This window comes from Drosophila miranda, chromosome 4, assembly GCF_003369915.1.
Source record: "Drosophila miranda strain MSH22 chromosome 4, D.miranda_PacBio2.1, whole genome shotgun sequence".
Classification (NCBI taxonomy): domain Eukaryota; kingdom Metazoa; phylum Arthropoda; class Insecta; order Diptera; family Drosophilidae; genus Drosophila; species Drosophila miranda.
The window spans coordinates 18,856,892-18,882,663 of NC_046677.1; the positions used below are offsets into that span (position 1 = coordinate 18,856,892).

General features: G+C 36.0%; 4 protein-coding genes and 1 long non-coding RNA gene across 14 annotated transcripts in view; 1 reads left to right on the forward strand and 4 right to left on the reverse strand.

Annotated features, from left to right (window-relative positions):
• Positions 1 to 615: 615 nt before the first annotated feature.
• Positions 616 to 12,187, reverse strand: LOC108162564 (tubulin polyglutamylase TTLL4). 4 transcript variants are annotated; one of them, XR_001775587.2, is made up of 12 exons: positions 12,037 to 12,183; positions 11,805 to 11,978; positions 10,885 to 11,565; positions 9,756 to 10,579; positions 9,344 to 9,694; positions 8,929 to 9,286; positions 8,742 to 8,866; positions 8,240 to 8,679; positions 8,014 to 8,184; positions 7,672 to 7,950; positions 886 to 1,007; positions 616 to 823 (listed from the first exon to the last, which is right to left on the reverse strand). XR_001775587.2 is itself a non-coding variant. In XM_017297361.2 (11 exons), exons 3-11 carry the CDS (start codon positions 11,439 to 11,441, stop codon positions 5,272 to 5,274), a joined length of 3,144 nt encoding a protein of 1,047 aa, XP_017152850.1. In that variant the 5' UTR covers positions 11,442 to 11,565; positions 11,805 to 11,978; positions 12,037 to 12,184; the 3' UTR covers positions 4,680 to 5,271. The 4 variants fall into 4 exon arrangements, 2 of the variants coding, with proteins under 2 accessions (XP_017152850.1, XP_017152851.1); XR_001775588.2 differs by lacking the exon at positions 10,885 to 11,565; XM_017297361.2 differs by lacking the exons at positions 616 to 823; positions 886 to 1,007 and adding an exon at positions 4,680 to 5,310 and having other exon boundaries at positions 12,037 to 12,184.
• Positions 12,188 to 13,681: 1,494 nt separating this feature from the next.
• LOC108162802 (putative nuclease HARBI1) lies at positions 13,682 to 16,207 on the reverse strand. Its single transcript, XM_017297710.2, has 3 exons — positions 15,815 to 16,207; positions 13,895 to 14,579; positions 13,682 to 13,828 (listed from the first exon to the last, which is right to left on the reverse strand). Exons 1-3 carry the CDS (start codon positions 16,136 to 16,138, stop codon positions 13,713 to 13,715), a joined length of 1,125 nt encoding a protein of 374 aa, XP_017153199.1. The 5' UTR covers positions 16,139 to 16,207; the 3' UTR covers positions 13,682 to 13,712.
• LOC117188767 lies at positions 14,587 to 15,641 on the reverse strand. The gene is made up of 3 exons (XR_004472829.1): positions 15,551 to 15,641; positions 15,385 to 15,444; positions 14,587 to 14,899 (listed from the first exon to the last, which is right to left on the reverse strand). It is a non-coding gene; the product is annotated as an uncharacterized LOC117188767 (long non-coding RNA).
• Positions 16,208 to 16,312: 105 nt separating the features above from the next.
• Positions 16,313 to 23,346, forward strand: LOC108162801 (sodium channel protein Nach). Of its 2 annotated transcripts, XM_017297708.2 has the most exons (11): positions 16,313 to 16,918; positions 18,971 to 19,162; positions 20,218 to 20,323; positions 20,393 to 20,484; positions 20,544 to 20,997; positions 21,063 to 21,181; positions 21,239 to 21,393; positions 21,597 to 21,659; positions 22,610 to 22,716; positions 22,781 to 22,895; positions 22,954 to 23,346. In XM_017297708.2, exons 2-11 carry the CDS (start codon positions 19,032 to 19,034, stop codon positions 23,067 to 23,069), a joined length of 1,458 nt encoding a protein of 485 aa, XP_017153197.1. In that variant the 5' UTR covers positions 16,313 to 16,918; positions 18,971 to 19,031; the 3' UTR covers positions 23,070 to 23,346. The 2 variants fall into 2 exon arrangements, with proteins under 2 accessions (XP_017153197.1, XP_033249014.1); XM_033393123.1 differs by lacking the exons at positions 16,313 to 16,918; positions 18,971 to 19,162; positions 20,218 to 20,323 and having other exon boundaries at positions 20,393 to 20,480.
• Positions 23,347 to 23,440: 94 nt separating this feature from the next.
• The window catches only part of LOC108162799 (thrombospondin type-1 domain-containing protein 4), a 30,614-nt gene continuing 28,282 nt past the window's right edge, over positions 23,441 to 25,772 (reverse strand). For all 6 annotated transcript variants that reach the window (XM_017297702.2, XM_033393121.1, XM_017297701.2 and 3 more), the window contains 5 exons: positions 25,354 to 25,555; positions 25,104 to 25,285; positions 24,033 to 25,040; positions 23,804 to 23,954; positions 23,441 to 23,703 (listed from right to left, as the gene is read on the reverse strand). In XM_017297702.2, coding sequence (XP_017153191.1) covers positions 23,570 to 23,703; positions 23,804 to 23,954; positions 24,033 to 25,040; positions 25,104 to 25,285; positions 25,354 to 25,555 — 1,677 coding nt within the window. In that variant the 3' untranslated portion in view covers positions 23,441 to 23,569. The remainder of the gene's footprint in view (positions 23,704 to 23,803; positions 23,955 to 24,032; positions 25,041 to 25,103; positions 25,286 to 25,353; positions 25,556 to 25,772) is intronic.

The window sequence follows — 25,772 nt, forward strand, 5'->3', positions numbered from 1 at the left end:
CGAGCTGGATGAGCTAAGGCACCTTCATTTTGGATCCAGAAGCACAAGGACAAGGTTCAAGCGCATTGGCTGGATTCGATTGGTGTTTTATCCCACCTAGTTCCACGGACTTTGGGCGGACTTTTGAAGCCACTGTCGAAATGACTAAGCGGCTCCTGTAAAGTTTAGTCGTGTCGGGCCCCCTTGGTTTCGATGAGCATCGGAACTTGGTATGCCAATTACATGAAATAATCAATTCGCGTCCTTTTTCAACCCTAATAGAAAATCCAAATGATCGTGGCGTCCTTACTCCGGATCGCCTACTTGTTGGCCTTATGCCGTTCTGATAGGCGCACTCCTATTGATCTAACGCTCACTCTCTAATCAAAGATTATGCTTTGCTGTACGAGTGTAGCCCAACTAGTAGTAGCGAGTAGAAAGTTGAGAGCAAACGAGTGCGGTGCAGTATACTCCAACCACACTAGCAGCAGTTATATATATATATATATGTTTTAATCTCTTGCAATCGTCAAGAATTAAGCATTTCGACTTATTTTTGTCGGTTTTTATTCAAGAGCTGGGAAAAGCCCGACAGCTCACAATATAATAAATACTGAAACACTTAGCTATAATCCATATAGAAATATAACATATAATTTTAATAACTCACTCTTATTTAGCGTTTACTAATTGTCTTACATAATATATAATTTCTTAGAGGCCGAACATATTAAATACCTTTTAAACCTTAACACTAAATTTCAAAATAGGGTTAAATTTATAATGGGCCAAACGGTATTTGTTCTAATGGGTAGCCAGGGTTTTGTTGGTGTTTTTGATAGGCCTACAAACAAAAATTGGTTATAACAATAACAAATATTAAATAATTTATATTCATAGGCTTACCATTCTCTTTTCACGACGTTCTTTATGCGAATTTAAGAGAGATTTGATTTTAAGCATTAGTGTTCTTCTCCTAAAGGAATTACAGTCTTGAGAGTGAGTTGTTCACATTTATCGTTCGAGACCTAAATTAAAATAAATAACAAATAAAAATATGTACATATTATAAAATGTATGGATGAGTTAAAAAAAAAACTATAAATGGTAAAAATAAAATAGCTAGATTTGGGGTTTAAAAAATTGAATATTGTATGTGAATATTGTATATGAATATTGGAATGGAATTGTACATCTTTGCATTGTGTAGTATATAACGAAACATACTTGACGCCTCAAACTATATGTATATTACATATGAATATACGAGTATGTGCCGTATCATAACAGTAGATTTAATTTGACCTTTGTATTAACTATTACCAAAAATAAACAATTTATGCAGAAATGATTGCTTTTTACAATTTTCTCTATCGCCGTGGGAAGCTAATGAGAATTTATAAACCACAATGTCTTTCGATAACCGGAGCTTGGGAATTGCCCTTAGTTTGGGAAAGATCCTTTGTGATATTTGTAGAAAAGATTGATTCATTTGAGTCAGTTGACTTTGATCACACATAAATGGCTGTTGATCCTGAGAAATATGATATGTAACAAGTTTTTGGGATCGGGAGGTTCTAGCTGCTACATAAAAACAGAACTGATATACGTTTGTATTCTACGACAGAAAAAATATTAATCCAATGTCTAAATTGTTGAATGAATTATTATTTAATTAAAAATACATGTATTAACGGACTATTCGAAGTTTTTAAATACATGTATGTATGTATGAATCGACTTTAATTTAGTGTAGTGTAATTTAAATCTGGTCTACAAATTCTTTATTTAAACAGATTATAATACTGAAGTCATTATTCTGACTTTTTGTTGCCTGTTTTATTGACCGAGCCCAGAATCTGTCGAAAAGACATCTGGAAAAAAATTTTAAGATTAAATAATTTGAAAACAAGCTTATCATTCTTTGTTACGTCTCTGATCTAACTGGACTGGTCGAACTAGCTAGCTGAGGTCGTCGAACGGGTCGCAGGCTGTGGTAGTTAATGGTGTACCTTGGTGAGTCAGGTGCGAATAACTCTGTAGTCTCAGCGGCAGAATTCCGAAAACAATCAGTCCCGGACAGCCAGCTGGTATTACGAAGCAGCAACTCATTTCACATCAGGATGGACTAAGATGTTATTTAACACGTGTCGACAGTCAGCTTGGTTTTGGTCCCGGTCGCAAATTTTCCCCGGGTTGACCTTTTATCTTCTTAGCATAAGATAAAAAAACAAGCATAATAAAAAAAAATAAAAATGCGAACAATCCCAGGAAAGGAAAGGCAGCGGCCCAAAAGCCAGGCCACGCATTGATTTGCCATCAACCAGTTCACAAGTCAAACACATATGTCGAAGAGAGGGGTACTGGGAATGCAAGTCGCCAGAATGCAAGTACGGTATCCAGTCCAGCGAATAACTGAAAAAGGTTGAGCTACATTAAAGGAGCCTACCTATCGACGACATCGCAGATTGAAAGGCGGTGAACGAACCGGCATTAATCGTCCTCAATAATAAAAAGCTAAATAAAATAGGCTCAAAATGCTCAATAAAGTGAGAGGAGCTTGTTTACGGTCACCACAAAGGTGTATAAGACGGTTGCAGCGGCCGAGGCATGGCTGATTACTAATACATTAAATATGAATACAGCGAATAAATTTATCGTGTTATTATTCAACCTATCAATCGGAAAATAATTATCGACAACCCACCACAGCCAATAAATTTAAGGCTCAAGAAATTTCACACAAACGTTTTCGACATTCAAATCAGTTGCTTTGCACATGGACATAAACATAAGTACACATATGCAGGCTTTCTGTGCACTCACAGATGCAAGCGTATTCTGTTTCTTAATTTGTACGGTCTCTAATTTGTGCGAGCGAGTGATTGAAAAAACGTCGGTGCATATAATCATTGAAATATATGGGAATTACTCATTTTACTATAATGCATATTGTCTTTGATGATACTATACATATATAGATGACTTTCCATTTTTATTCATTCCATTTCACACTCTTTCACTCTCTACATATTGCCAATTATTTTCTACTATATCTTCAACAATCACATTTTTTTTTACAACTAAAATTGTCTTTTTTCTTTAAGTAATTTTTTGATAGATGATATAGATGATGCACTTTTCCATTTTTATTCATTTCATTTCACACTCTTTCACTCTCTACATATTGCTAATTTTCGCTATTTTCGCTATATCTTCAACAATCAACTAAAGTTGTCTTTTTTCTTAAAGTAATTTTTCGATGCGGTACAAATAATAGTAGCGTTACAGATAATTTGAACATTTTTAAATGTCTTCCATTTTTTGCAAGCTTTTTGTTGTTAAATATTACTTGAGTTGTTTATTTAACAGTCTTACGGTTTTTTAGTTTTCCTTTACCTGACCTTTTGGTCATTTGGTGCCTGCATCATGGGGTGTGGTAAATACTCTAATGCCGAAAAACGCGAACCAGTTAAAGGGCTCATTTTAGAAGAAAATGAATTTTCAAATATACCAAAATATCATTGGATGTTTAGCTACTATAATCAGAATTGCCATTATATAAGAGCCATAACAATAAAAGACGTAGTCACTAGGTCCAATGAAACATTGGAAAAGTTGACGATTTGTTTGTTTAAAAATATGTTTCAAGGATCACGGCTATATGATTTTTCCACAAAAAATAAATGAAAATTGTAGAATACGGCGGATCTTCAAGGATCGTTCGAGTAAGCTTCTACTCCGAAATTTTTGCATATGTTAAAAACATAATGGATCATTTATACGTTTCCATATTGACCTTATTCCGCGTCCCTTTGATCTTATTTGGACGTCCCAAGAGGACAACGATCCGAAGGGCACCAGTACAATTGCCAAAGAGTCAATTGCCAATTGAGAATTTATGGTGTTATACAAAATAAAGCAGTCTTATAAATAAAAACAACATTGTTTTGGGTTGCTGTATAAAGGTCCTCGAGCTAGATTTCTGTAGAAAGGTTGCAAAACTGGGTTAGCTTCCTGAGCGTTGAGCAGTCGTTACAGCAAATAAAGGCTACTCAAAAAAATATTAAAATTAATGTCAAATATGAATTTATTATAATGGATATAAATAAAGGAGCCTCAGTCGCTTGTGTACAAATGCACTACTATTATTTTGACCGGGTAACTTTTGAAGTATTTCCACATTTTAATTTGTTTCAGTAAATATTGATGATATTGATCTTAAGTTTTTTTCTATTAATACAATCTGTAATTAACGTAGCTGCTAAAAATATTAGGAATCTTTTTTGAAAGTGCTTGCAAGTCCTTTTACTGCAGCTGTATATACACACACAGGTTTTTACAAATACATTTTTTAGTGCTTAATTTTCACAGGAACTATAGATATAGAAAAAAATCTAGCTTGAGAAAATTTGAACATTTGAAGTTTAGCTTCAAGAAACCAAACATTCACAGAGCCCAAACTGCTTGATAGCACTGTTGAAAATTTGTTGAATAATTATGTCGAACTGAATATTATTACAACTCAAAGTTGTACAGCTTGTGACAGTTATATGTTTAAGTATGCACGTGTACGTCAAATGCAAATGCATCAATTGCAGCGAAAACAAAACACTAATACTAATCATAGGTGTGCTACATTTGTTACCTTGCACACTAATTGGAGTATTGGTCAACGATAGGAAAGTAAAGAGTGAAGCTATGCAAAAAATATTCAAATTGAACTTTATTTCCCCTTTCCCGCCACTTTGTCCTTCTGTGCGATATTGATATTTGCTAAACAATAAATTGCCTCCACCTCTTTCAACAACTTCTGTCGTCAAACTCGGAAAACTTTTGCCTTTTCTTAAGTATTTCCACAATTATTAATATTAAGCCTAGTGATATGATAAAACTTATCGAAGAACAACATGGTTAGCTTTATTTTTATTTGCTATTTTTTTTATAAATTGTTTTCTTATAAGTCTGTAAAAGCCGTCTTAAGGTTTTAAAAATCTCTGCAGTTCAGTATGTTATGTATTCAAGTCCAAGACTTTTACTATAAGGCTAAATTAAAGTATATAATACTATCTACAAAAATTACATATAAATAAAGCGACATCACAATTAGTTAACAAATCATTAATCAAATCACGTAACTACAATTTTTTGTATATAATAAATATAATACATATTTTGTTAACTTAATTATATAAATTATATATATCATATCGATATATATATATGTTATTACTAGGGTAATTTCACTAACAAGAAGAATAGCTACTACTAGGAATACGATGGCAGCGAATATTACTTTAAAATCCATCTCATAAATTTGATGACGTAATCCTGGAATATTACAATTACAAACAAAACATATTGATTTATTTGTATATAAACGTTTAACAGAATTATGTAATGAAAACAAACATAATTTCACGCAACACAGTTTTTTTTTGTGTGTAGCTTTAAAACTACATTATACCAGGGCTTCCCGCATAGTCCAAAGCTCTATACTAACATTCTGTTTTATTCAATCGTCTTAAAAATATACCAATTATTCTTATGCGGTCCTTATAGTTCTTTTAAGAATAAAATTCAAATTATATATAATATAGCCCTTTATAAATCTATTCAGCAACCTAAACGCTCGCAAATGATAACGCAACAAAACTCGGAATCGGATCAAAACAGATAGAAATATGATTCATATGTCGTTAATTTTCTATACCTATAGAAGATCCGCATGGGCATGCAAGTAATAGTGTTAGCGAGCCTTTTGAAAGACTTGTTTTCTCACTTGCCCTCACTTTCTCCTCACGGACATTTCGGACGTTGCTTGAGGTTATCTAATAGTCAGTCATGTTAACAGTCAGCAATAACGATGTACACAGTATCAAAACGATTCATGTATATCCTTAACGCTGACTCATTCACTCAAGACATACATATATATGTAGCTGTCGTGTAACTTTTGATAATGAAAGTGTGGGAGTAGTATTTAATTGAGTTTAGCGAAATGAAATAATTGTTTGTTAAGTGTGCACTCGTGCAGGACACTAGTATGTACAGATGCAAAATCTACAGCTATACCAATTCCACCTCAATGTGTTCGAATCTGACGAATTTTATCGATTTAAAAATATTCAGATCACTAAATAAAATTGTGGCGAGTACTGCGCCTCTTGAATCCCGATGTGGACGTGTTGCTTATACATTTACATAATTTGTACGTACAATAAGCATCGCCATTCCACACACACGCATATTAGTGCCATGAAGAAGGCAAACTAACTATGGCGCAGACATAGAGAGAGACATGTGGGTTTAGGCTTTATTTATAAAACTGTAATTTTCAAAGATCTCAGGCTCTAGAAATTTTCCTTTTGGTCCAAGAAACTCACTCAAAAATTATAGCCCGTCTCGACAACGTTTAGAAGGCATCTCTGACCGGATTGAACGCTCTGACAGAATTAATACAGCTTTGCGAGCTGTTTATTCTATGAAGGATTATATTCAAATACTGACCAAAGAAGAAAAGTTTAGTATGAAAATTGGAAACTTAACTGCTTATTGTTGGCCTGTATATTATTTAATTGTTGGGGCTGGATTATATCTTAATATTCGAAAACATAAAAAAGTGCAATCCGATCGGTCGGGAACTATTTTATCCTTAACAAAAGGGAACAGAATTACCCACCCGTCTCCAAAATACGACACCTCATTGTATGTTAACGAAAGGATCTCTAATGCAGTGATCACACATTTACATGTTTTGCAGTGCACTTGAGTGCGTAGACATATCACAAATGTCTAGGCCAGTGGACGGCTCGGTCATACCTAGTGTCCAAAACATGCGATTTTGACCGACCACTGATCTAGGCACATAATACAGCATATGCAAAGTTTAATGAGCCCGTTACAATAATTTTGCAGTCTAAATATATGGGTAAGTTCTCAGAGCATATGCATATACTTGGTTTTGTAAACGTTTTAATTCATAGAATCCGCTTGTGTTAAAAAAACTAATGTCTCTGAATAAATATCCCAAAAGATAAAACTAAAATGAAGCTCAATTATCCTGAAAGCAAGAACAGTGGTTTTAAATGTGAATGCGCCTTTCGTTTCCATTATTTTTTCCATGACTGTATGTACTTAATTTTCAAAAAAGTTGTGATCAAATAAATATTACAGATGTGATGAAAACAAAAAATCGAAGAACAAACGTTGCGCTTTGACACAACTCGATCTCATTTATAGACAATGACTATAGACTGTAAAGTCAAACTACAGACTGGTAAAGGAAAACTAAGCGTTTTTGAACAACAAATTTTTTGCGTACTAGCAATTTCTATCTACAGATATTCGAGTTGTATAGATACGATGACTCTGTATGTGGTCAAGATATAAAACTTACGCTGATAAAGAGCACGGCAGCGGCAAAGGAACGATTGCATAACACTCCAACATCCCTCAAAATTTAACAAGAGTCAAGAATATTAAAGCTGATTTAAATATATCCCTTTAATTGTTGTAGAAACAACCTAGTGTCTACATTTTAAATATATGAAATACATATACGTATATCCACATTATTTATGGTGGACTAAGCACCGAACAAATTATGGAAATAAATTAAAAATTATGAAGAACCTATCGACAGCTTCTTAACGTTTATATATCCATAATTATTAATGCGGAAAAACTTACCTTTTTGTTTGGAGATGTTGGAACTTGGAGATGATATTTGTTTTGACAATAATCACGTAACAGTGCGATGCCCTCCGCACGATTGTTTGCGTAGCGCGACTCCCAGGCATCTAACAGACGATTGTAATATCGTGGGGTATCATTATATTTTAGGTACTTATGAGTTTGATCAGTTGGGAAGATACGTTCTAGGGGTGCGCATCGTGCCAACTCATCTTCCGCTATGATGAGACATCGTACATCATCAGGAGTTAATTTATGCAGAATTGCGTCTATGTACTGTTAAAAAATGTTACATTTTGAGAATGTATGCTAACATGGAACCTGCAAGTTAATCCTTACCTCATTCCTATCGTCCATCGACTTTCGTGTGAATGTGTTATGCTTTTCCTTCTCTTCGCGAGATAAATAGTTTATGTAGAGTCGCTTATCGTAACACATTTGTGTGCCACTTGGAAAAGAGAGTTCGGCAGCTAGCTCTTTTTGCTCCTCTTGAGTCAGTTTTGGAGGCACCTACAATGTTTAGTTAGGGGAATGCAGATTTAAAAAAGTCCATTTTATAGCTTACGTTATACAGTGCCGTGTTTAGCACACCTTGTACAAGGGGGGCCTTGACATGGGAGTCCAATGGCAATTCAGAGTGTAAACTTGGAGATATATTAACTTCTAATAGCCACGGAACTAAATCTGAGTCCAAAATTACATCAAAGCCAAACAGCTCAAAGCAGCTGTATTTTGACTCAACGTTGGCTCTAATCATGGTATTTATACCATTCTCGCCAGCTAGAATGGTCCGCAGAACTAAACTTCTCAAGGCATCCCACAGACAGTCCGTTCGGACCCCTCGGTTAGCTAAATATGTCCAAAGAGACTTTATGGTCCATTTATGACCATGGCAGGCATTTACATCTTCATTTTTTGAGTAATTAGAAGAGAACTTGTTGATGCTATAATTTGTCAAATGCATGCACCTATCGCCTAAAGTGTCTGCCCTGGAACTGTACTTTACTGTGGATACGAAAATCATCAAATCAAATATACTCCTTAAGGGGCTTGTGGAAGGTACATACCTGAAGCGAATCGAGCCAAGCCGTTGTGATACATGAAAACTCTCAACGGGTTTACGGATGTAACGAGGACATACAGACGCAAGTCGAATTTGCTTCCATTGATAAGTAGTGGACGCTCTATATATCTATAAGACAACAAAAATAACCATTAACTAAATATACAATTTATATGCATTGTTTGGCATACTTTTGCACGATAAGTGGTTTTCGCTTTGGGATCTGTCCCCATCTATTAATCACGCGAATACCAGCCCCTCGCGCACTGGCCGGTGGCTTGATAATCCACTTAGTATTGCGCTGTGAGTATTTTGGCCAATGCCGGCGTAATGCACATAGATCGTTGGGGATAATGTATGTTCGTGGCATGAAGCCAAACTCTTTGTTGCTGTGCTTGCTCATCTGCCTTTGCAAGTTTTTCCAGCAGGAATCCTTTCTTCCTATACGAAAGGAGCCTGGCAGGTGGTTTATTTTCTGATATGAACGGATGGTCTTGAAACAAGGCGACTTTAAATGCTTGCCCCACACTCCCATCCAATCGTTGGTTTCTGTTAATTTCTTGATTAATTTTAATTTGATTATAATGAAGTACAAATATAACTTACTCTTTAACATTCGCATTCCGCTGTTGGCTAGAATCAGGCGCACAACTTTTGGCATTATGCTGGTAACCCGCCACTTGAGCACTCTATGGAGCTCGGGCGGAACCCTTGGACCCTTTGTTGTGTTCGATGAGAACGACAAATACGGTGGTACGTAGGGAAATAAACTGGGTACCAAGAGCGAGTCTGGATTCTTAAGGTCATATTCAGAAGACTGATCCGACAACAAACTTGGTGTGCTTTGGGCTGATGTAAATCTATCCACGGAATGCGTAAGCTTATACGCATGGGCCCGGTAGCCATCTTCAGCGTCGGAGATCAAGCTTTCAGTGTCACTTTCGTCGAAATTTGAAACTAATAATTTAACATTGAATAGAGAAATCATATTAAAGGAAGTAATTTTGAATACTCTTACTATTGTCCAAGTCGTCGTCATCTTCGAAATTAGGATTCCGATCAGAGTCTGTATGACTTCGAAAGACTTCATCTTTGGATTCAGGATCAACTAATAGAACTGTGGGAATGTCGTCTTCGGCTCCCAGTGACTTGGAGATTTGGTTTTTCGCGTTTAAATTTCGATGTGTCGCGAACTGTAGCTTGCGCCCTATTCGCGGACTTTGAGTACTGTACAACAAGACTTTGTGAACCGTGGTCAATGACTTTTTAACGGAAGATGTGGTTCCTTTGGTTTTTTTTTTATTCACAGGCAAACGTGGCGGCGTCTGATCTAAAGGTTTTTCCGTACTTTCATTGTTGTTATTAGCTGAATCAGCTCCTGAACAATATATTTTATTATTCTCAGACAATGTAAAGCGACGATGTATCGGATCGAATTGAGTTTCTATAATAGCCTCAGAGTCATATAAATCTTTTATATCCAGATATTCTTCTTCAGTCTTCTTCAGCAAAGATTCAGGATAATCTACAGCTTCTGCCCAGCCATTGTCGCTATAATCGATAGACAAATAATTACTGGGTAATTTTTCCTTTAGTACGTGTTTTTCGAAAGGCGAATTACGACCAACGTTCTTTGATGGTTCTCTTTGACCGGCAGTGGTCGCATTAACATCCCGAGGGTCTCGTCGACCTGGGGAGTTTTGAAATTCAGTCATTGGCAGTTTTCGGTTACTTGTGACTGACGGAAGATTCGAAACTTTTTTAGTTCCACGGTTATAAAAATATGAAAAATAGTGTTCGTAGTGCTGGTTTGTCGTATGATAAGGCGTAGGTACTTCTGATCTGCAATATATATAGAAAAGAAAGTGTTATTAATTTCATAAAATTAATATATAATAGAGAATTTTGCAAGTATCATACAGTATATGTATAAGGAAGAGTATACAGGTCATATGTATATGTGGTTTTTATGTTTGTAAATGTGTATGCATTCAAGAGGTTTACTTTTACTCGACAACATATTTCTTGTTTTGGATTTTTCAGACGTATTTTAAGTGGACTTTTCCCAACGAAATACTACTGTGTGCGTGTATTAGAGGAATGTAATTACAAGCAGGACAATAACAGAAAATGAATTTCAAAATTACAGTATAGATTCCCATGTTGGTTCTGGCGATGGAGAATTCTGGCCGTTATCTCTATCTGGGATATTTTCCAGATAATCAGTTCTACGAGTTGTTCTTGCTTTCCAGTTCTTTTGTTCCTGTTCCGCGAAAATATCTGTTTTTAGCACCCTTGGCTCATCGTTGCCGGCGACATATTCACGCATGTTGTGCTGTGTACCATTTAAATATTCTTCTGCTTGACGAACTGGCTGGTAGATGTATCCTCGACTCTTGTTTGATAACGCCACACCGATATTACTTCGTTGATCGGCAGCACAGCACGCAGAATCGAGCGCCCAATGGCCAGGTGTCTGACGGTAGTTCGATCTGGATATTTTCTTGAGAACGGCCTCCTTTGTAGATTCTTGGTTTGATGGCAGATTTTGATTTTGCCGGCTCCAGCTAGGACCACTTACGTTTGCGTTATTGTAATAATTAAATGTATTGTCCACACTACTGTAATGCGGTGCTGATTTTTCTTTCTTGGTACTTTTGTTGTTATTTGAATTTGTCAAGTAATAATCGCTTTTGTTATGCATGTCGAATTGTAGTCATATAGTTATGAGGCGAAAGAAAACGTGTACATAACCACGTAGGAGCAATAGTCTGTCCTTTGATGCCGTAAATCAATACATGTATGTTTTATGCGCATATTTTTTTCCCCTAAAATTAATTAATGTGAATGATTTATTGGAACATATATAGATATTTTTTTGGTTTAAAGATATCTAAGAATCAAATAATGTAATAACATCGCCAATAATATCATCAATGTACAATTAGCACAAATGTATGTACACCAAAATTTAGATGTACATATGTTAATTGATAATTTTGGTTACCATTAAGTCTCGAAGTCATCGATTCCATACTATAAACAGGTCAAATATACAAAAACTTACTTGATTGCAAATATGTGACCTTATCTTTTGCTGTGTGCCACCGTGTAGAAGAACTTTGATAGACACCGCGCTTTTGCTTGCTGTGGTAATTCTTTTAGGCACTCCACTCATCTATATACATGTGTATGTATATAGGTCAATAGCATATATTTTAAACAAGGTTGCAGATCCAACCTAAAAACACGAGGATACAAAATTAGAACGGTAGTCTGACAAATGAATGTAAACTTACCTAAATTATATTATTCGACACTAAAGAAAAGTCTGTAGGAAATTGTAACTAATTTTCAATATTTTTGTTTAATAAATGCTCTGTAAGTAACGAATTTTTCCAAAATTCTATAAATCAAAAATTCCGCACACTATGAAAAAAAAAATTGAACTAATAAATTAGGAAGAGGTGGGAAAAAAATCGATAGGGCTATCGATACTATCGATGGTTGAAAAATGAGCCGACCGTCGATTGTTTCGGTTCACCATCGATAGTATCGAGCGGGAAAATTTAACATTGATATTGTATACATATTTTTTGAAACATATTGTTGAACTTCGCACTTTTATACAGGAGGAGTTCAGAAGGAATGGGGAAGATTTTTAAGCACAAAATTGTTCACCTAATCAAATAATTATGGCTCTTGTGAGGTGCTTTTGTACACACATAATATATGCATGTATGTACATAAGCGTTGGTGTACTGAATGGCATATGTATTTCCATGTAATTTCTGAGCGGAAAACTGTTTTTAGGTTCAAGCATGGTAAATAATATAAATATATCAATTTTATATGAATATTTCATTCATATTTTAATATTTTTGTCGAATTGTTTATTTATACCCTTTTCCCACACAGCTCATCTCAGGGGAACGGTGGGAATTTTGACAGATGTGAAATCTCGATTTCCACTGGCACCGTTCACCATCACCAAAGAGCTGCTGATGAGTATAGAACAACAAAGTTTCGGTCTAAATTATAAAATTTAAGCGATTTTAAATAAGTAAATGTCCTGCATCGAATTTTGAGTTCAAATGACCATGGAGTTCTTTTTGTTCACAAATTGTGTTATAACAGCCATATAGCCGAGTTAATAAAGCTAAGGATGTTTTAGCGTTCATCAAGCGTTGGTCCAAGGAGTTTGATTCGATTCCTTCAAGACCTATCCGTACTTTTCGCCCTATATGCTTACCCTTATGTGGGTCAACTACGCCCAGCATGAACTTTTTAGGGTTATGTGCCATAATTATAATTCCCTTTGCTTTTACGCTTTTACTTTCTTCATCGCCCTTTCTCCATCTTCATCATCTTTCCAATCGGGAAAGCAGAAGACACATCTACACCGACCGTCATAGCAAGCACAAGTTCAGGCGTCTGGCACAGTGGCTGTCTTCATAGCATTACAGATAAAACAAGTAGAGTACTATATCAAAATCTTTTTGTTGCAGTGACTATTTGAATCAATCGAGTTACGCCTCTGAAGAAGCTCAGTGGTTCAGCATTTACCACCACCTGAATTTAGCATGTTTGTAAATTTTTTTCTTTCTTCCTCTTCTTCTTCTTAACTAGCGCGCTAAAGCTTTTCTCCCGGATGTATATTGGTCGAGTCCTTGGCTTCTATGTTTGCTATGTGATTTGAGCTTCCACTGAACGTTGCGGTTAATGTTGTTGTTGCTGCGATGGCAGTAGTTAAGGGGGGTCATTGTACTTCTTATTGCTAGAAGGCACACTTACAATCCCATGACGTTTAAGAAACAGTAGGCAAAGAGGTAGGGCAAGAAAGTGCTCTTTGGCCTTCGGTGGTCAGGTGAGCAGACTTTCTCATCAATAATTTTATTATCTTTTTAAAATTTTTCAAAGTCAAGAAAAATTAAGTCACACATCTTTACGATTTGAAAATGGAAAACAATATTTTTTATTTGCATCCAAAATGAGTTTTTATAAATTTTCTTCTATTGCTATGTTCCCCAGGCATTGATATCCCATTTAAAGAATTGAATGATTTAAAAGGAGAAATGCTGATTTCCGTATCTAAGGAGTAAAGTTGTTCTTATTATAAATATATATAAAACTCGAAGTTTGAAAATATTATCTTACCAATGCTGGGATCCGACCAATCCATTGCCATATTATGGAGTATAGCTAGAGCAGTAATTGTTTGCTTTGCTGAACCGAAAGATCCAAATACTTCACTGCCGAGAATACCAAATCGAAACATCAATATATTAAGGCATTTTCTTGCAGACGCATATGTAACCGAATGGGCATGGTTATAAAGCTCTTCCGCTAGACTTTGTGGAAGCTTCACAGGAGTAAAGAGGCAAGAAGAACAGGAAAACGATTCATTTCCCAATAGTATACGCCCACGAAATTCGTTTTGTTCGAACCGCTCCTTTATTTTTGATAAAGAGAACATTTTTGTATCGGTGATTAGAGAAACTTCTTCTACCAGTCGTATATCCAAGTCTCTTATTTTATGGTCCGCATCACAAACAAGTTGCATATGAACAACCTCTCTAGCGTTCTCTTGGGATTGCCTTACATCATGAACTCGAGGATCTTTTGATTGAAATCTTACTCTTGTCTGTAGGAGTGTACCAATCACTTGCGGCATATTTGCCAATTCTTGAAACGAACGCATCATTCTTTCCTTTTCGGAAAGTGTTGCAGGCATTCTTATGTAGCGCGATGCTTTCGATGATAACACCGAAGCAATGCGTCGAGTGATTTTTTTCAACGTTCTTAAGCTTACACCATGCGCCATTGCCGTCAATTTGGGATGCTGTTGAAAAAAAAATGCATATATAGGTCATATATTGTACAACTTAGCCCACTCTGCTTACGTCTGCCATAGCTTCATGAGGCCTGTTACAAGTTATAATTCGACTTATGTATTAAGAAGCTAGTTTTAATGTAATGTAAACAAGTATGGAGGGCGTTGTTGAAATGGTGTTTCAAATTGTTGATTTCATTTGATGTCACTTCCTACCAAATTAAGCTGAAGACTTGCAAAGTGTAAAAATAGGATTTGCGGACATTTTGGAAGCGCTCCAGATTGATAAGGGGGGTGCTTTTTAGCCCACCACTGGTCATGCTGTGCTGCTGTGAGAGAAATAATTGAGCAATTCGTGGACATTAATATGACGTCCATCAATAAGAATTTCATTGATCCCTTCATGTTAAAAAATGTGGGTTTGTATTGGATTGGGAGCAGAAAAGGTCGTGCAAACTTTTGTAACCAATTTGATTGAGTGTGATAACACAGGAGTCTGTCTATTTTATAGTCTCTGAGAACTAGGCGTCAAAAAAGACGGACAGACGCACATTGTCATTGCTCTATCGACTATTGATGCTGATCAAGAATATATCTACTTTATAGGGTCGGAAACGCTTTTTTCTGGACGTTACACATATGCACTTTTACCTCAAGTCTAATACACCCTTTTATACATTCTTTTTTTTCTATATTTGAAGAAAGCCCATTCAGTATTTGATAAGTCAATTCTTGCAGGAAAGAAATTCAATTAATTTTTTTATCCCCATATAAATTAATACAATTAATCAGCCAGGCTCTGGTTTGCACTTACTTTTGCGAACAATTCTTCAGTGAATATATATTTTTTTAGATTTCATAGATTCGATTTAAGCTGTATACAATAATATATCAATATATGAATAAAAAAAAAATAAGCTTAATACAACTTTATGTAACAAAAATTAATTTTGTTAGCCTGAAAAAAAATATAAACGCACTCAAAGTTGTAATCGGTAGATCTAATAAGTTATCTAAATATTCCTTTCAGTAGCCGTACTATAATAGTCTGGTCCGAATTGGAAAAATCTGTTGTAGTCAGATTAAAATAAGATCAATTTGTTCGATGTGTTATTATGAATAGTTTCCACGACACAAGGTATGGGGATGCTTGACCCATTCGGATGTGGGTCCAATACATTGGATACTTTAATTGCTTACATACATATGTCTGTTTGTATGTACACATCTTCAGGAATACATACCTCAGTTCCACCCCAAAATCGAATCGCAGATAAAATTTGCAGGTCTATAGGTACTTGCTCTCTTTCCATTGGTTCATAACAATCAATCTCGAGGTCATCCCGAACAATCTCAATAATACGGCGAATGTTTTCCTTGGTGTACCGATATTTTTGTCGGAATTGGTGTTCGTTTAGATGAAATAGCGGGTTAAATCGTTTATGCTGTTTCCTACTTGAACAGTTAACCGTTCTTTTAATTATATCTGGTGAGAACGGAAATCTTCGAAAGTTTTCGACGTATTGAAAGTCTTTTAAAGACCGTTCAAATGATTCTATATCTTTCATATTTTCTGTCAACTTTTCAAAGTTTAATTTTAGGGGTCCTTCATTCAGTGTGACCGTGGACTTATTAATAAAATACAGTCGTCTAACCATAAGAAATATACCAACACACTTTCCCTTTATTTTTAAATATACCGTCACAGTATGAAACACAAACTTTCCAAAACGTTCCATTTTCGTTATGTAATTCGGTCCGTTTTGACAAACCTTTTCATCGGAATTTTGTAAACTACGGAATTATTTTGGGAACCCCGCACATCCGCTATATTATCATGCCAAATAATCCACTTTGGCTCTATTATTTAATGGTTGCAAAATACTAATAATAAAAAAGTATCTAGTATGTATATTTAAATAGGAATAGGAATTTATGATAGAATTTCGGAAAGTCAAAACCTTACGGACCATCCCAAAAATTAATGGTGGATAGTGGTCAGTGTGAATAGGATTATATGTAAAGCAAGGCGGGAGCCTGAGCAATAAAGAGGCAAATGAAAAAAAGGCTATAAAACAACGGTTGTGTTTTAATAAATTGTTATACTTATTAAATGGTATAGAAGTTACTTACTTGTAATCATCAAAATTTATTCTAATAAGTATGCGTTGACAGACTGTGCAAATTTGACAAAAGAATGCCAGAAGTGCAAGAGTAAAGATCTTATGTCTGATCACGAAAAGAAAAACGTGGAAACTAAACCAATATTCCTATGGCCTGCTGGTTGGTTTACAGAGCCGAATGCTTTACTGAAGTCGATGGAAGTCTGCAAATCCATAAGTTTCCTGGTAAGACTTTAATGATTACAGAGATAAACACTAATACATTTGTTGTATTTGATCGTCGCCTTATAAATCCATGCTGAGCTGGAGTATAAGTGATTTGCAGAGATGTTGCAAGTGGGATGGACTGCAGTACCTGTAGGAAAACAGAAAATTCTTTACCGCGAAACAGGTTCTTGGCTTACCAAGTAAAGCGCCGCTCCTAGCCAAAGTAAACCAAAGCGTTGAACTGTAGTTCAAACTCAAGAGTTTTCTCGTTCCCACAAGTCACTATTCTGACTCCCTAACACCACTTAATGACTTTAAACTCACATACAACAGGGTTGTCTGCGAAAACACGGGCTCCTTCAGTAGGCCAGCGCCCAGTATATTTGATTCCGCCGTCAGCCAGTCGACGTCCGAGATCTTCACCTCCGGATGACCGCGGTCGATGATGGATGCCTGCAGCTCAGGCGTCGTTCTAAGGCTGGCCACACCTTGGGTTGACCCTTTTTAACTTGGAAGCTTTTGTAGAGTCATCCGTTCTCTGCAGCTTGAAACTTGGATGCCGGCCAGTCGAGGGACCAATAAAGACGAAGCTTCCGCATCTGGTTCCCGGTTCCAGAACCTCTAAAGCCTCTTTCTGTTTCTGGCATTCTACGAGTTATCAGACAAGCAATCCACTACCTCGGGTTGCCTGTTGCAGTTACAGGATATTGACGCCGAGGGGCATGCCCTACCTTCTGCTGTACTAGACTCATCTCAGCCGTTTATCAATAGATTTTTACAAAAAATACCTTTACCGACGACGAATTATTAGTTCGTTAAACATCAATTAAGTATATAAAACATATGACAAAATTTTTTGAAAACACGTTAGAACGTTAATGAGCCGTTTTGGCTAAAAACGCAGAAGTGAGTGCCTGATAGTTGTGGTTTGGTTATAGTATAGTGTATACCGAACCACATTATTTTCTGTATAATTTACAAAAAAATTTAAAGAATGCATATTACTTTATTTTTCACTTAAAACTATGAAAAAAACACAAGCATTTGAATAATTGGCTGGTTTAATTGGTTTAATTACTCTGATTTTAATTACATATATTGGCCGTACAATACACGAAAAATAAAATGAGGGTTAGCTAAGAGTTTCATATACAACAATTTTTCTAAACAGAGCTTTGTCACGCAATTGTCTTGAAAATGTACCCTTTCCCACGTCTATGTACTTTATATATATTGTATCTTTTTTAATTCTCCGGTTATTCGTTAAGGTAAAACCATTAAGTCTGGTCATAAAATAGTAAAAAAAATAATTTCAAACATTTTTAGTGAAACTCTAAACAATTGAAACAGTGACGATGTAAAAACGAGGTGGAACGTTTAGTCACTGCTACGTTCTTTTCAAAATTGTGGACGCCACACATTTTCGTCCTTTGTGTGGGCGGGAGAGGGCGGGGAAAATTTTTGAAACAAACTTGATTCAGTGAGTATAAATACAGAAATTTCGTTTCTCTGGCTCTTATAGTCTTTAAAAACTAGGCGTCAAACAAGACGGACAGACGGATGGACGGTCAGGCTAACAAACAGACATAGCTCAATTGACTCGGCTATTGATGCTGATCAAGAATATATACTTTATGAAGTCGGAAACGTTTCCTCCTGAGCGTTACACACATGCATTTTTGAGTAGGTTAGGTTAGGTTAAGGCGGTAGCCGGGAGGGGGGGGGGGGGGGGGGGGCATTTTTGAGTATCGGCTTACAAAATTTATGAAATTAACAGATCGAAAGGGATTTTGAATTGAATTTGAGTTTGAATTATGGAGCCGGAGCACGAAACAAAATTATAAAGACCGGACCTCAAAGGAGGTCAAACAGGAGCACCAATTTTTCCGTTTTCAAAAATAAATAGGAATATTTTTGCGGAAGTGAAAACCGGGGCATGCGTGAATGTATGTGTCTATGCTAATCCATTTGGGATGTGCGTTGATGGGTCGCTTGGACAAAATCCGATTTTTGTATACATATACATACGTATGTTCATATAAATAAATTTGTATGATTTCTATCTTACAGTATGACTGTTTAATACATCAACTATTGACAATATACGTGCGGCTGACATAGGTTTCAAGAAATGATACAAAAGTCCTATAGTTATTGGAGATGGCCGAAAGCAATAGTAAACTATATTAAGGTATACTTTCAAAAGTGTTGCATACATGGATTCAAATATGTTGTCGAAAAAATGTTTACTTTTCTGGAGAGGTAAGTATCGCGGCTTTTCGCCTTAACGAAAGACTTGTTCGATTTCCTTTTTGTAAATTAATGCTCTAATGGTCGTATTAAATCAGATCTTATATTAAATCAAGCTAGAGGGTTACCGGTTGTCGCTCTAGCAAAGGCCTCAATTCCACATCGGTTACAGGACACGGGTATATTAGTTTTGTGTGCAGCGCCCAGAAGTAAGCCTTTATTATTTATTATTAGCCAACAGAATCAAAATAGGCTTTAACTGGCTAGACTAACTTATTTCTATGTTAAATAAAAACAAAAAATAAGAAAATTATATATGCATATCCATACATACATATCCATAGGCTCCTGCAGGCGTACTCAAGCCAATCCTACTAAGCAGATCAGGGCATTCGATGTTTCCCACTAAAAGGTCATAAATAATGATCTGAGACGCAATCTTCCTTCGATCCTCCAGAGAGGATTTCCGACAACAAAACAGCTACAACAAAAATAAATGACCTATTGATTCATTAAAATTATGATTGGGACTAACTGTAGGGCAATTTGGCTTGAGCCTTTTTATAAATATTTTTTTTTAACCCAACCTCAAATTGGATTCTAAAATAATTGGTCAGGGTAACGAGTCTTTTTCGTTTTCGTGCTAACTGCTGAAGCACCTTAAAAGGAAGACGGAACTTTTTAGCTGAAAGCGCAAAACATAAAATTCAGTGAAAGCCGGAGCCTGCCTGTATATATTTTATACGCAGTACTGTGAACTATTTCTTTTGCTGCGAACGATGTTTTTTGAAGGCATGAATAGGCTTTTTGAATGGACTTCACGAGCCTATTGAACCGTTTGTTCAATGTTTATTTCCGGATTGAGGAATATAAATAGAGAGTTACTTTTCAAAATTCAGGCAGACTTTATTTTTTGCAGAGAATATACGTGTTATTCCAATCAACTCTGAGCCAAGACTAAATATTTCTGTACACGACAATTCAATGTTCGGCCTACATGATCAGCCCTTTTGTTACAATATGTACATCAGTGTGAAGGTAACCTTTGATTCTTGTTTATTTTTTAGATTCCTGTGGCTTATTTTGTTGGTGGTTTCTATATATTTCTGTATTGTGGTCTGCCTATCTTCTATCGATCGATACTACACCAAGAGTACACACATCGGATTAGAAGTAAAGCCATACATATGTACTTTAAACTATGAAAAAATGATACATATTTTGTATTTTTCAAACCTTTAGCGAAACTACCACTTTTGGAATACTACGATACCAAGTTTAACAGTATGCCCAATGCAACGAATTAACGAAAGTTTATTCAGTGACTACTGTCGGTAATTGTTAATATAATTTTTTTTATTTTAAAATTTACGTTTTGATTACCGCATTTCAGGAAAAATGGCATTAAAGGACAATACAAAGAGGAATTTTGGGGATTCATTGAAAATTTGGCAAATTCTACATACAAAAATTTTCAAAACATTCCGGAAAGCGAGCATATAGACAAATTACTTAATGTTCTCGGTATTAAACCAGCATTATACATGGAGCTAATTTATAATCTTACCTATGATAGCTCTTATGAGCCCGTGGAAAAGCAACGAACCCGTAGTATCGATGGACAGATTAATATTCATGTACGACAAGTTCTCACGGAGTACGGCTTGTGCTACTTAGGTAACTCAAAGCTGGGGGAAGAGTACAGCTCGCGTTACTTGATATTTGGAGTTTATCCTGAAGTTAACAAATATGAACAGAGCCGACGATTACTGAAAGCTCAGATCGGATCGTTTTTTGAAAAGGATGTGGGATTCACTTTATTGGGCTTTAGTAGCGAAGCTATAGATGTATGTTCATATGTATAACGCGATCACTGGTAATGAATAAACTGTTTTTTTTTTTTGTATTATAGAGCTATATTCATTCAGCTTTTGAGGTAATGAAGGTAGATAATAATTTTGGGTACACTGAAGAAGGTGTTGTTTATGATCCCGAAAGCGAAGAGATAATTGCTGAGGAAAACCTTGAGAAGCAAGTCTTTGAACCTATTTATTAATTTTTAAATTTATTAATTTTTCTTTTTTATAGAGAAGCTACCATTGGACAAAGAAAATGTCGTTTCTATCACGAATCCAATCTGACCCATTTTCCATTCTATACTAGAAATATTTGTCAACAAGAGTGTCGAATTAATCTTGCTTACAAAATTTGTAAATGTATTCCTCACTTTTATCCAAACCGTAGTAAGCAATAAAATATATCTACAACATTACATACAGTTGAAATTCCAAAGAAAACATTTGACATATGGAGTCTTCGACATACAGAGTTTGACGTAATGTGCTCCCTAAGCGCTGGTGCCATCCGTTGTAGAGTGAAATATACGGAAGTTCAACTGTATAAGTAAGAAAATACATACTATATCGAAGCCTTTTTGTTATTTCAGTTGCAGAACCTAAGCCGGTGTGTAATTATAAAATTCTTAAATCGTGTTTCCCAAAACATGCAAGTGAGTATAAATATTTTTTATTTATATGTTTAAAATATTCAATAACAATTCGTTAGCTGAGATGTATGTACGTCTGTTTCTATGCAAATAAGCCTCTTAGTCAAAGCTATCTCAACGAAAGCGATATAAAGAACAAGCAAGAAATTTACAATAGCGTCGGGCTGCCGAGGCTTACAAGAATATTCTTGAAGCTTTAAGTTATTAGTTATTAGGCTACCTGGTGCTTCCCTGCTTGCGGAGACATTTTGCATTGCATTGACTTTATAGTCGCTTTGCTCCCAACAAATATGTATTAACCACATCTTGTGCTAAATAAGTGCAGGGATTTTAATTAGTTTGCTCTTTATTCGGGCACAGACGTTATAAAAGAGAAAAAAATGTACAAGGGCAAGACTCCGTGAAACGTAACGTGATTTGCAAGTGATCTTTTGATTTCTTTGAAGCTATGGGATATAATAGTCTTAGGTAAGATTGTTAAAATCTAGGCACTTATATGTCCTGACGAACAGACAGACATGGCTCAATCGAATCGGCTATTGATGCTGATCAAGAATATATATACTTTATGAAGTCGGAAACGTTTCCTTCTGGGCATTACACACATCCACTCTCCCCACAAAACTAATGTACCATTAAACTCTTTTTGAGTATCGGGTATAATTAAAGCTCCAGCTTTCGGCTTCCCTAGGAAGGGGTAATGAAAGTTAGCTCGGAGAACATAAATTAATTCCATTTGAAACCAAAAAAATATAAGTCAGGCAATTCACTCCGTAACAAATCAAAGTTAAGGTAAATAAAAATAATAAACTATTTTAAAAACTCTAGTTTAAGTTACGGATTTTAGATAGACTAAAGAAGATATAATATACTACAGTATATACATAGCGAAGTTAGATAACAATGAATACACGCGTATTTAGTTATTTCATACAGTATGGTTTACTTCACAGATTTTTTTCTTAAACTGTACGAAGAAAATGGTTTTCATGATAAGCCAGCGACATGCCACTGTGAACAGAACTGCCTTGATGCAGTAGTTACAACAAAAAGTGCTCTGGTAAGTATATATATGGTAGGATGGTAGTTCGTAATGATGTACAAAAATGTGATCGTTATTTTAGCCCATGATAGGTTCGAAACAGCTACTCGGAAGTATAGGAAGTGCTATTTCTATGAAAACTTGGCCCCAGAATAGGCTTAAGCGACAAGTCATATTTTCCTTTACCGATCTCTTAGGTAAGCACACATCTTTACATTGTACAAATAATATATACATATATATATGTTTTTTTAGTTTCCATTGGCGGAACTGCAGGACTGTTTCTCGGATTCAGTGTTTTGGGCTTAGCTGAGCTTTTTTACTTTTTTACAATCCGATTAGTTTGGCAAATACTTGGTTATACAATCTAATCTATGTAAATATGTCAAACTTTTTTGTAATATTTTAATTAATTCGAAGCAATGAGCATGAGCGCGATAGCAGATAATTTAAGAAAATTCGGTTACAAGACATTAGAAGAGATGAGTGGTATGTCTTAAAAGCTATTAAAGGCTGCTCATTTATTTCGGTACCTCAATGTATAATTTATGAAATATATGGATCTCATCGGGAGGGACGGACAGACAGACATGGCCGTATCGACTCGGCTTGCTGTTGATGCTGATCAAGAATATATACACTCTATGGGGTCGGATATGCTTCCTTTTGTGCTTCCACCACAAATCTTATATACCCCTACACTCATTAAGTATCGGGAATAAATATGAGTACAGTTTTAAAATAATTCTTGGCCATACAAAATTCGATTAGATTTATTATAAGGAATATAAGTTATTATTGATAAAATTGGGTTGGTAAATATTTGTATTCGATAAAATAATTATATTTGCAGCTGCATTTTAGATTACCACTAAACTCTGCCTGAGCAAGAGATACAGCAACTCGTACGGTAGTAATCGTAACTACACAGCTTTCCTTGCGCAGCCCACTTGCAGTTGGGAAGTTTATCGGTACACGTAGATGAAGAGTAATTTTGGTGATGTTCTGAAAAACGGAATTGAAATTTATTGAAAATTTACCTATGTACGAGCATTACTTATTTCAGAAAAATTAAACGACAATTAAATGTAATGTTATAATGTACCATCACAGTCATTTGTATTGCAGCTGCGAAATATTGGCTCCCTGGCCGCATAACGACATCTGGTTGAGTCCTGTAAGCTATTCAGGGTTGCATTGTATTCCAAGCATCTTACGCTGCGTCGCTGTGTTCCACCATCGCAAGATTTGGTACACTTTAAATTTACACATTAACATAAAATACATTTAATAGTTGTAAAGTGTGTTTAAGTGTGTTTAAAAATTGCTTTTACCTGTGACCATTCAGAATAATGCCAACGAGGAGCACAGTAAGTAATTTCTCCTTCATCATGGGAGCATTTTTCAAACGATTGCGGTTGTAGCTCCAACTTGCACTTTTTATGATCCACAATTAATTTATTTTGTATGCATAGTACCAGTCGAGTTCGTCCAAGGTTAAAGCAATCCCCATTACAAGACGACCAAGGTCCAACAAACCACTCGCCATCTTCACAACTAGGTCTTACGCATGGGCGTCGATTTTCTGGAGTTTTGTTGTGATCACAACGAACCGCACCAACCTCAGATCGATCACAGAAAATTGTACGATACTCTACACCTAAGCCACACGTAGCAGAACAATACTGATTCCATTCGGAAGTTAACCAGACTGCATTTATGCTACTATTATCAACCATGATACGTTGTCTTCGTGTACTATTCGCGGACCCGGAGTGTGTGTGTAGACGATAACGAGAAGAGTCACGACTTCGATTGTTTGGACACTCACATTGCTTCTGAGTGGGTGGCATCTCTTCCATACATGCTGTGCCATCAACGTGTATAACAGTTCCAGATGCAAGTTCTTGCAGGCAACTTACCTCACGATGTCTAAATGCCCCTTCATACAGGCAGCGACATTCGCCCCATTTCTCATAGTGCCAATAGGCGGGGCATGGTTGTGTGTTGCAGTGCAATAAGTTCTCATTGAGCACTGGCTTTACAGAATGAATGCACCGGCGTTGTGAGTAATAACGTAAAAGATTTTCGCGAATGCAACGTACAATAGGTGCTTGCACACCCCCACCGCAGGACTTTGTACAGGCCCTAAACCCTACCACTTTCCAGGTAAAGTTACGTCGTCGCCCTGGACGTGAACTACTTAAAACACTAGCATCCTCCCCTCCAGCTCGTAAAAAACTATTCATATTTTCCACAGAGAGCTCGTTTTCTTCAGAATCAGATATTATTGGAAGCATGTACTCATACTTTATACCAGGATTTCGATTTTTTCCAAATACCTACAAAAATAAATAGAATTAGTTTAATATAATCTGAGAGCTAAGATACTAGAATATAAGTACCAAAAGGTCCAATGAGTCCCTTATTGGCCCAGTACTTGTTATCCATTCGGTAACTCCTTCCGAGTTCTGGACTCCATCGATTCGGTGATAGTCAAATGTAGCACCGACCGCTTCATACGATCCGCTTTCCGACACATTACTTTCGCTATTAACTATGCTTTTTTGCTGGGAAGTACGTAAAACTTTCGATCGACAATAATCGGTGCTTATTAGGCCGGTAAAAAAAATTGTAAATCACATATAGTTTTACCTAGCAAATTAAGACTATTTCTTAGCTCAGTTATCGATATATTCGAGGCACCAGTTGGAATTGTAGCAACGTGAACCAAGCCATCGTCTGGTTGTGGATCTCGAGTAAAAATTCCTGTTACTGGCCGGCATAACAATCCTCCACAACTAACAGAGCCACTGTGCGCATACGCTCCATTAATGGAACCACTAGCGTTAACGGCCTTAAAAGAAGAAACAATATATCCATTTATAAAAGTTACATTTACATTACAGCTTTTAACAAAACTGACTTTTTCGGATAGATTTGGGGATTTTAAATTTTGTATGAAACTTTGGTCCTTTTTTCTAGTTTTTACAATCTGGTAATTTTAAATTTTCTTTTCAGAGGCAGTGTCACAGTGCAATATCACAGGAGCCTTGATATAAAATTTAATTGGT

Coding starts and splice junctions, on each gene's coding strand:
- LOC108162564 (XM_017297361.2), bottom strand. CDS start 11,441: ATGCATAACAAAAGCGATTATTACTTGACAAATTCAAATAACAACAAA. Junction 10,580..10,884: donor CCAACATGGGAATCTATACT/GTAATTTTGAAA, acceptor TATATATTGCAG/ATCAGAAGTACCTACGCCTT. Junction 9,287..9,343: donor CGGAATGCGAATGTTAAAGA/GTAAGTTATATT, acceptor AGAAATTAACAG/AAACCAACGATTGGATGGGA.
- LOC108162802 (XM_017297710.2), bottom strand. CDS start 16,138: ATGAAAGATATAGAATCATTTGAACGGTCTTTAAAAGACTTTCAATAC. Junction 14,580..15,814: donor GATTTTGGGGTGGAACTGAG/GTATGTATTCCT, acceptor TTTTTTCAACAG/CATCCCAAATTGACGGCAAT. Junction 13,829..13,894: donor TTGGTCGGATCCCAGCATTG/GTAAGATAATAT, acceptor TTTACTCCTTAG/ATACGGAAATCAGCATTTCT.
- LOC108162801 (XM_017297708.2), top strand. CDS start 19,032: ATGATACAAAAGTCCTATAGTTATTGGAGATGGCCGAAAGCAATAGTA. Junction 20,324..20,392: donor GTACACACATCGGATTAGAA/GTAAAGCCATAC, acceptor TCAAACCTTTAG/CGAAACTACCACTTTTGGAA. Junction 20,998..21,062: donor TTAGTAGCGAAGCTATAGAT/GTATGTTCATAT, acceptor TTTGTATTATAG/AGCTATATTCATTCAGCTTT.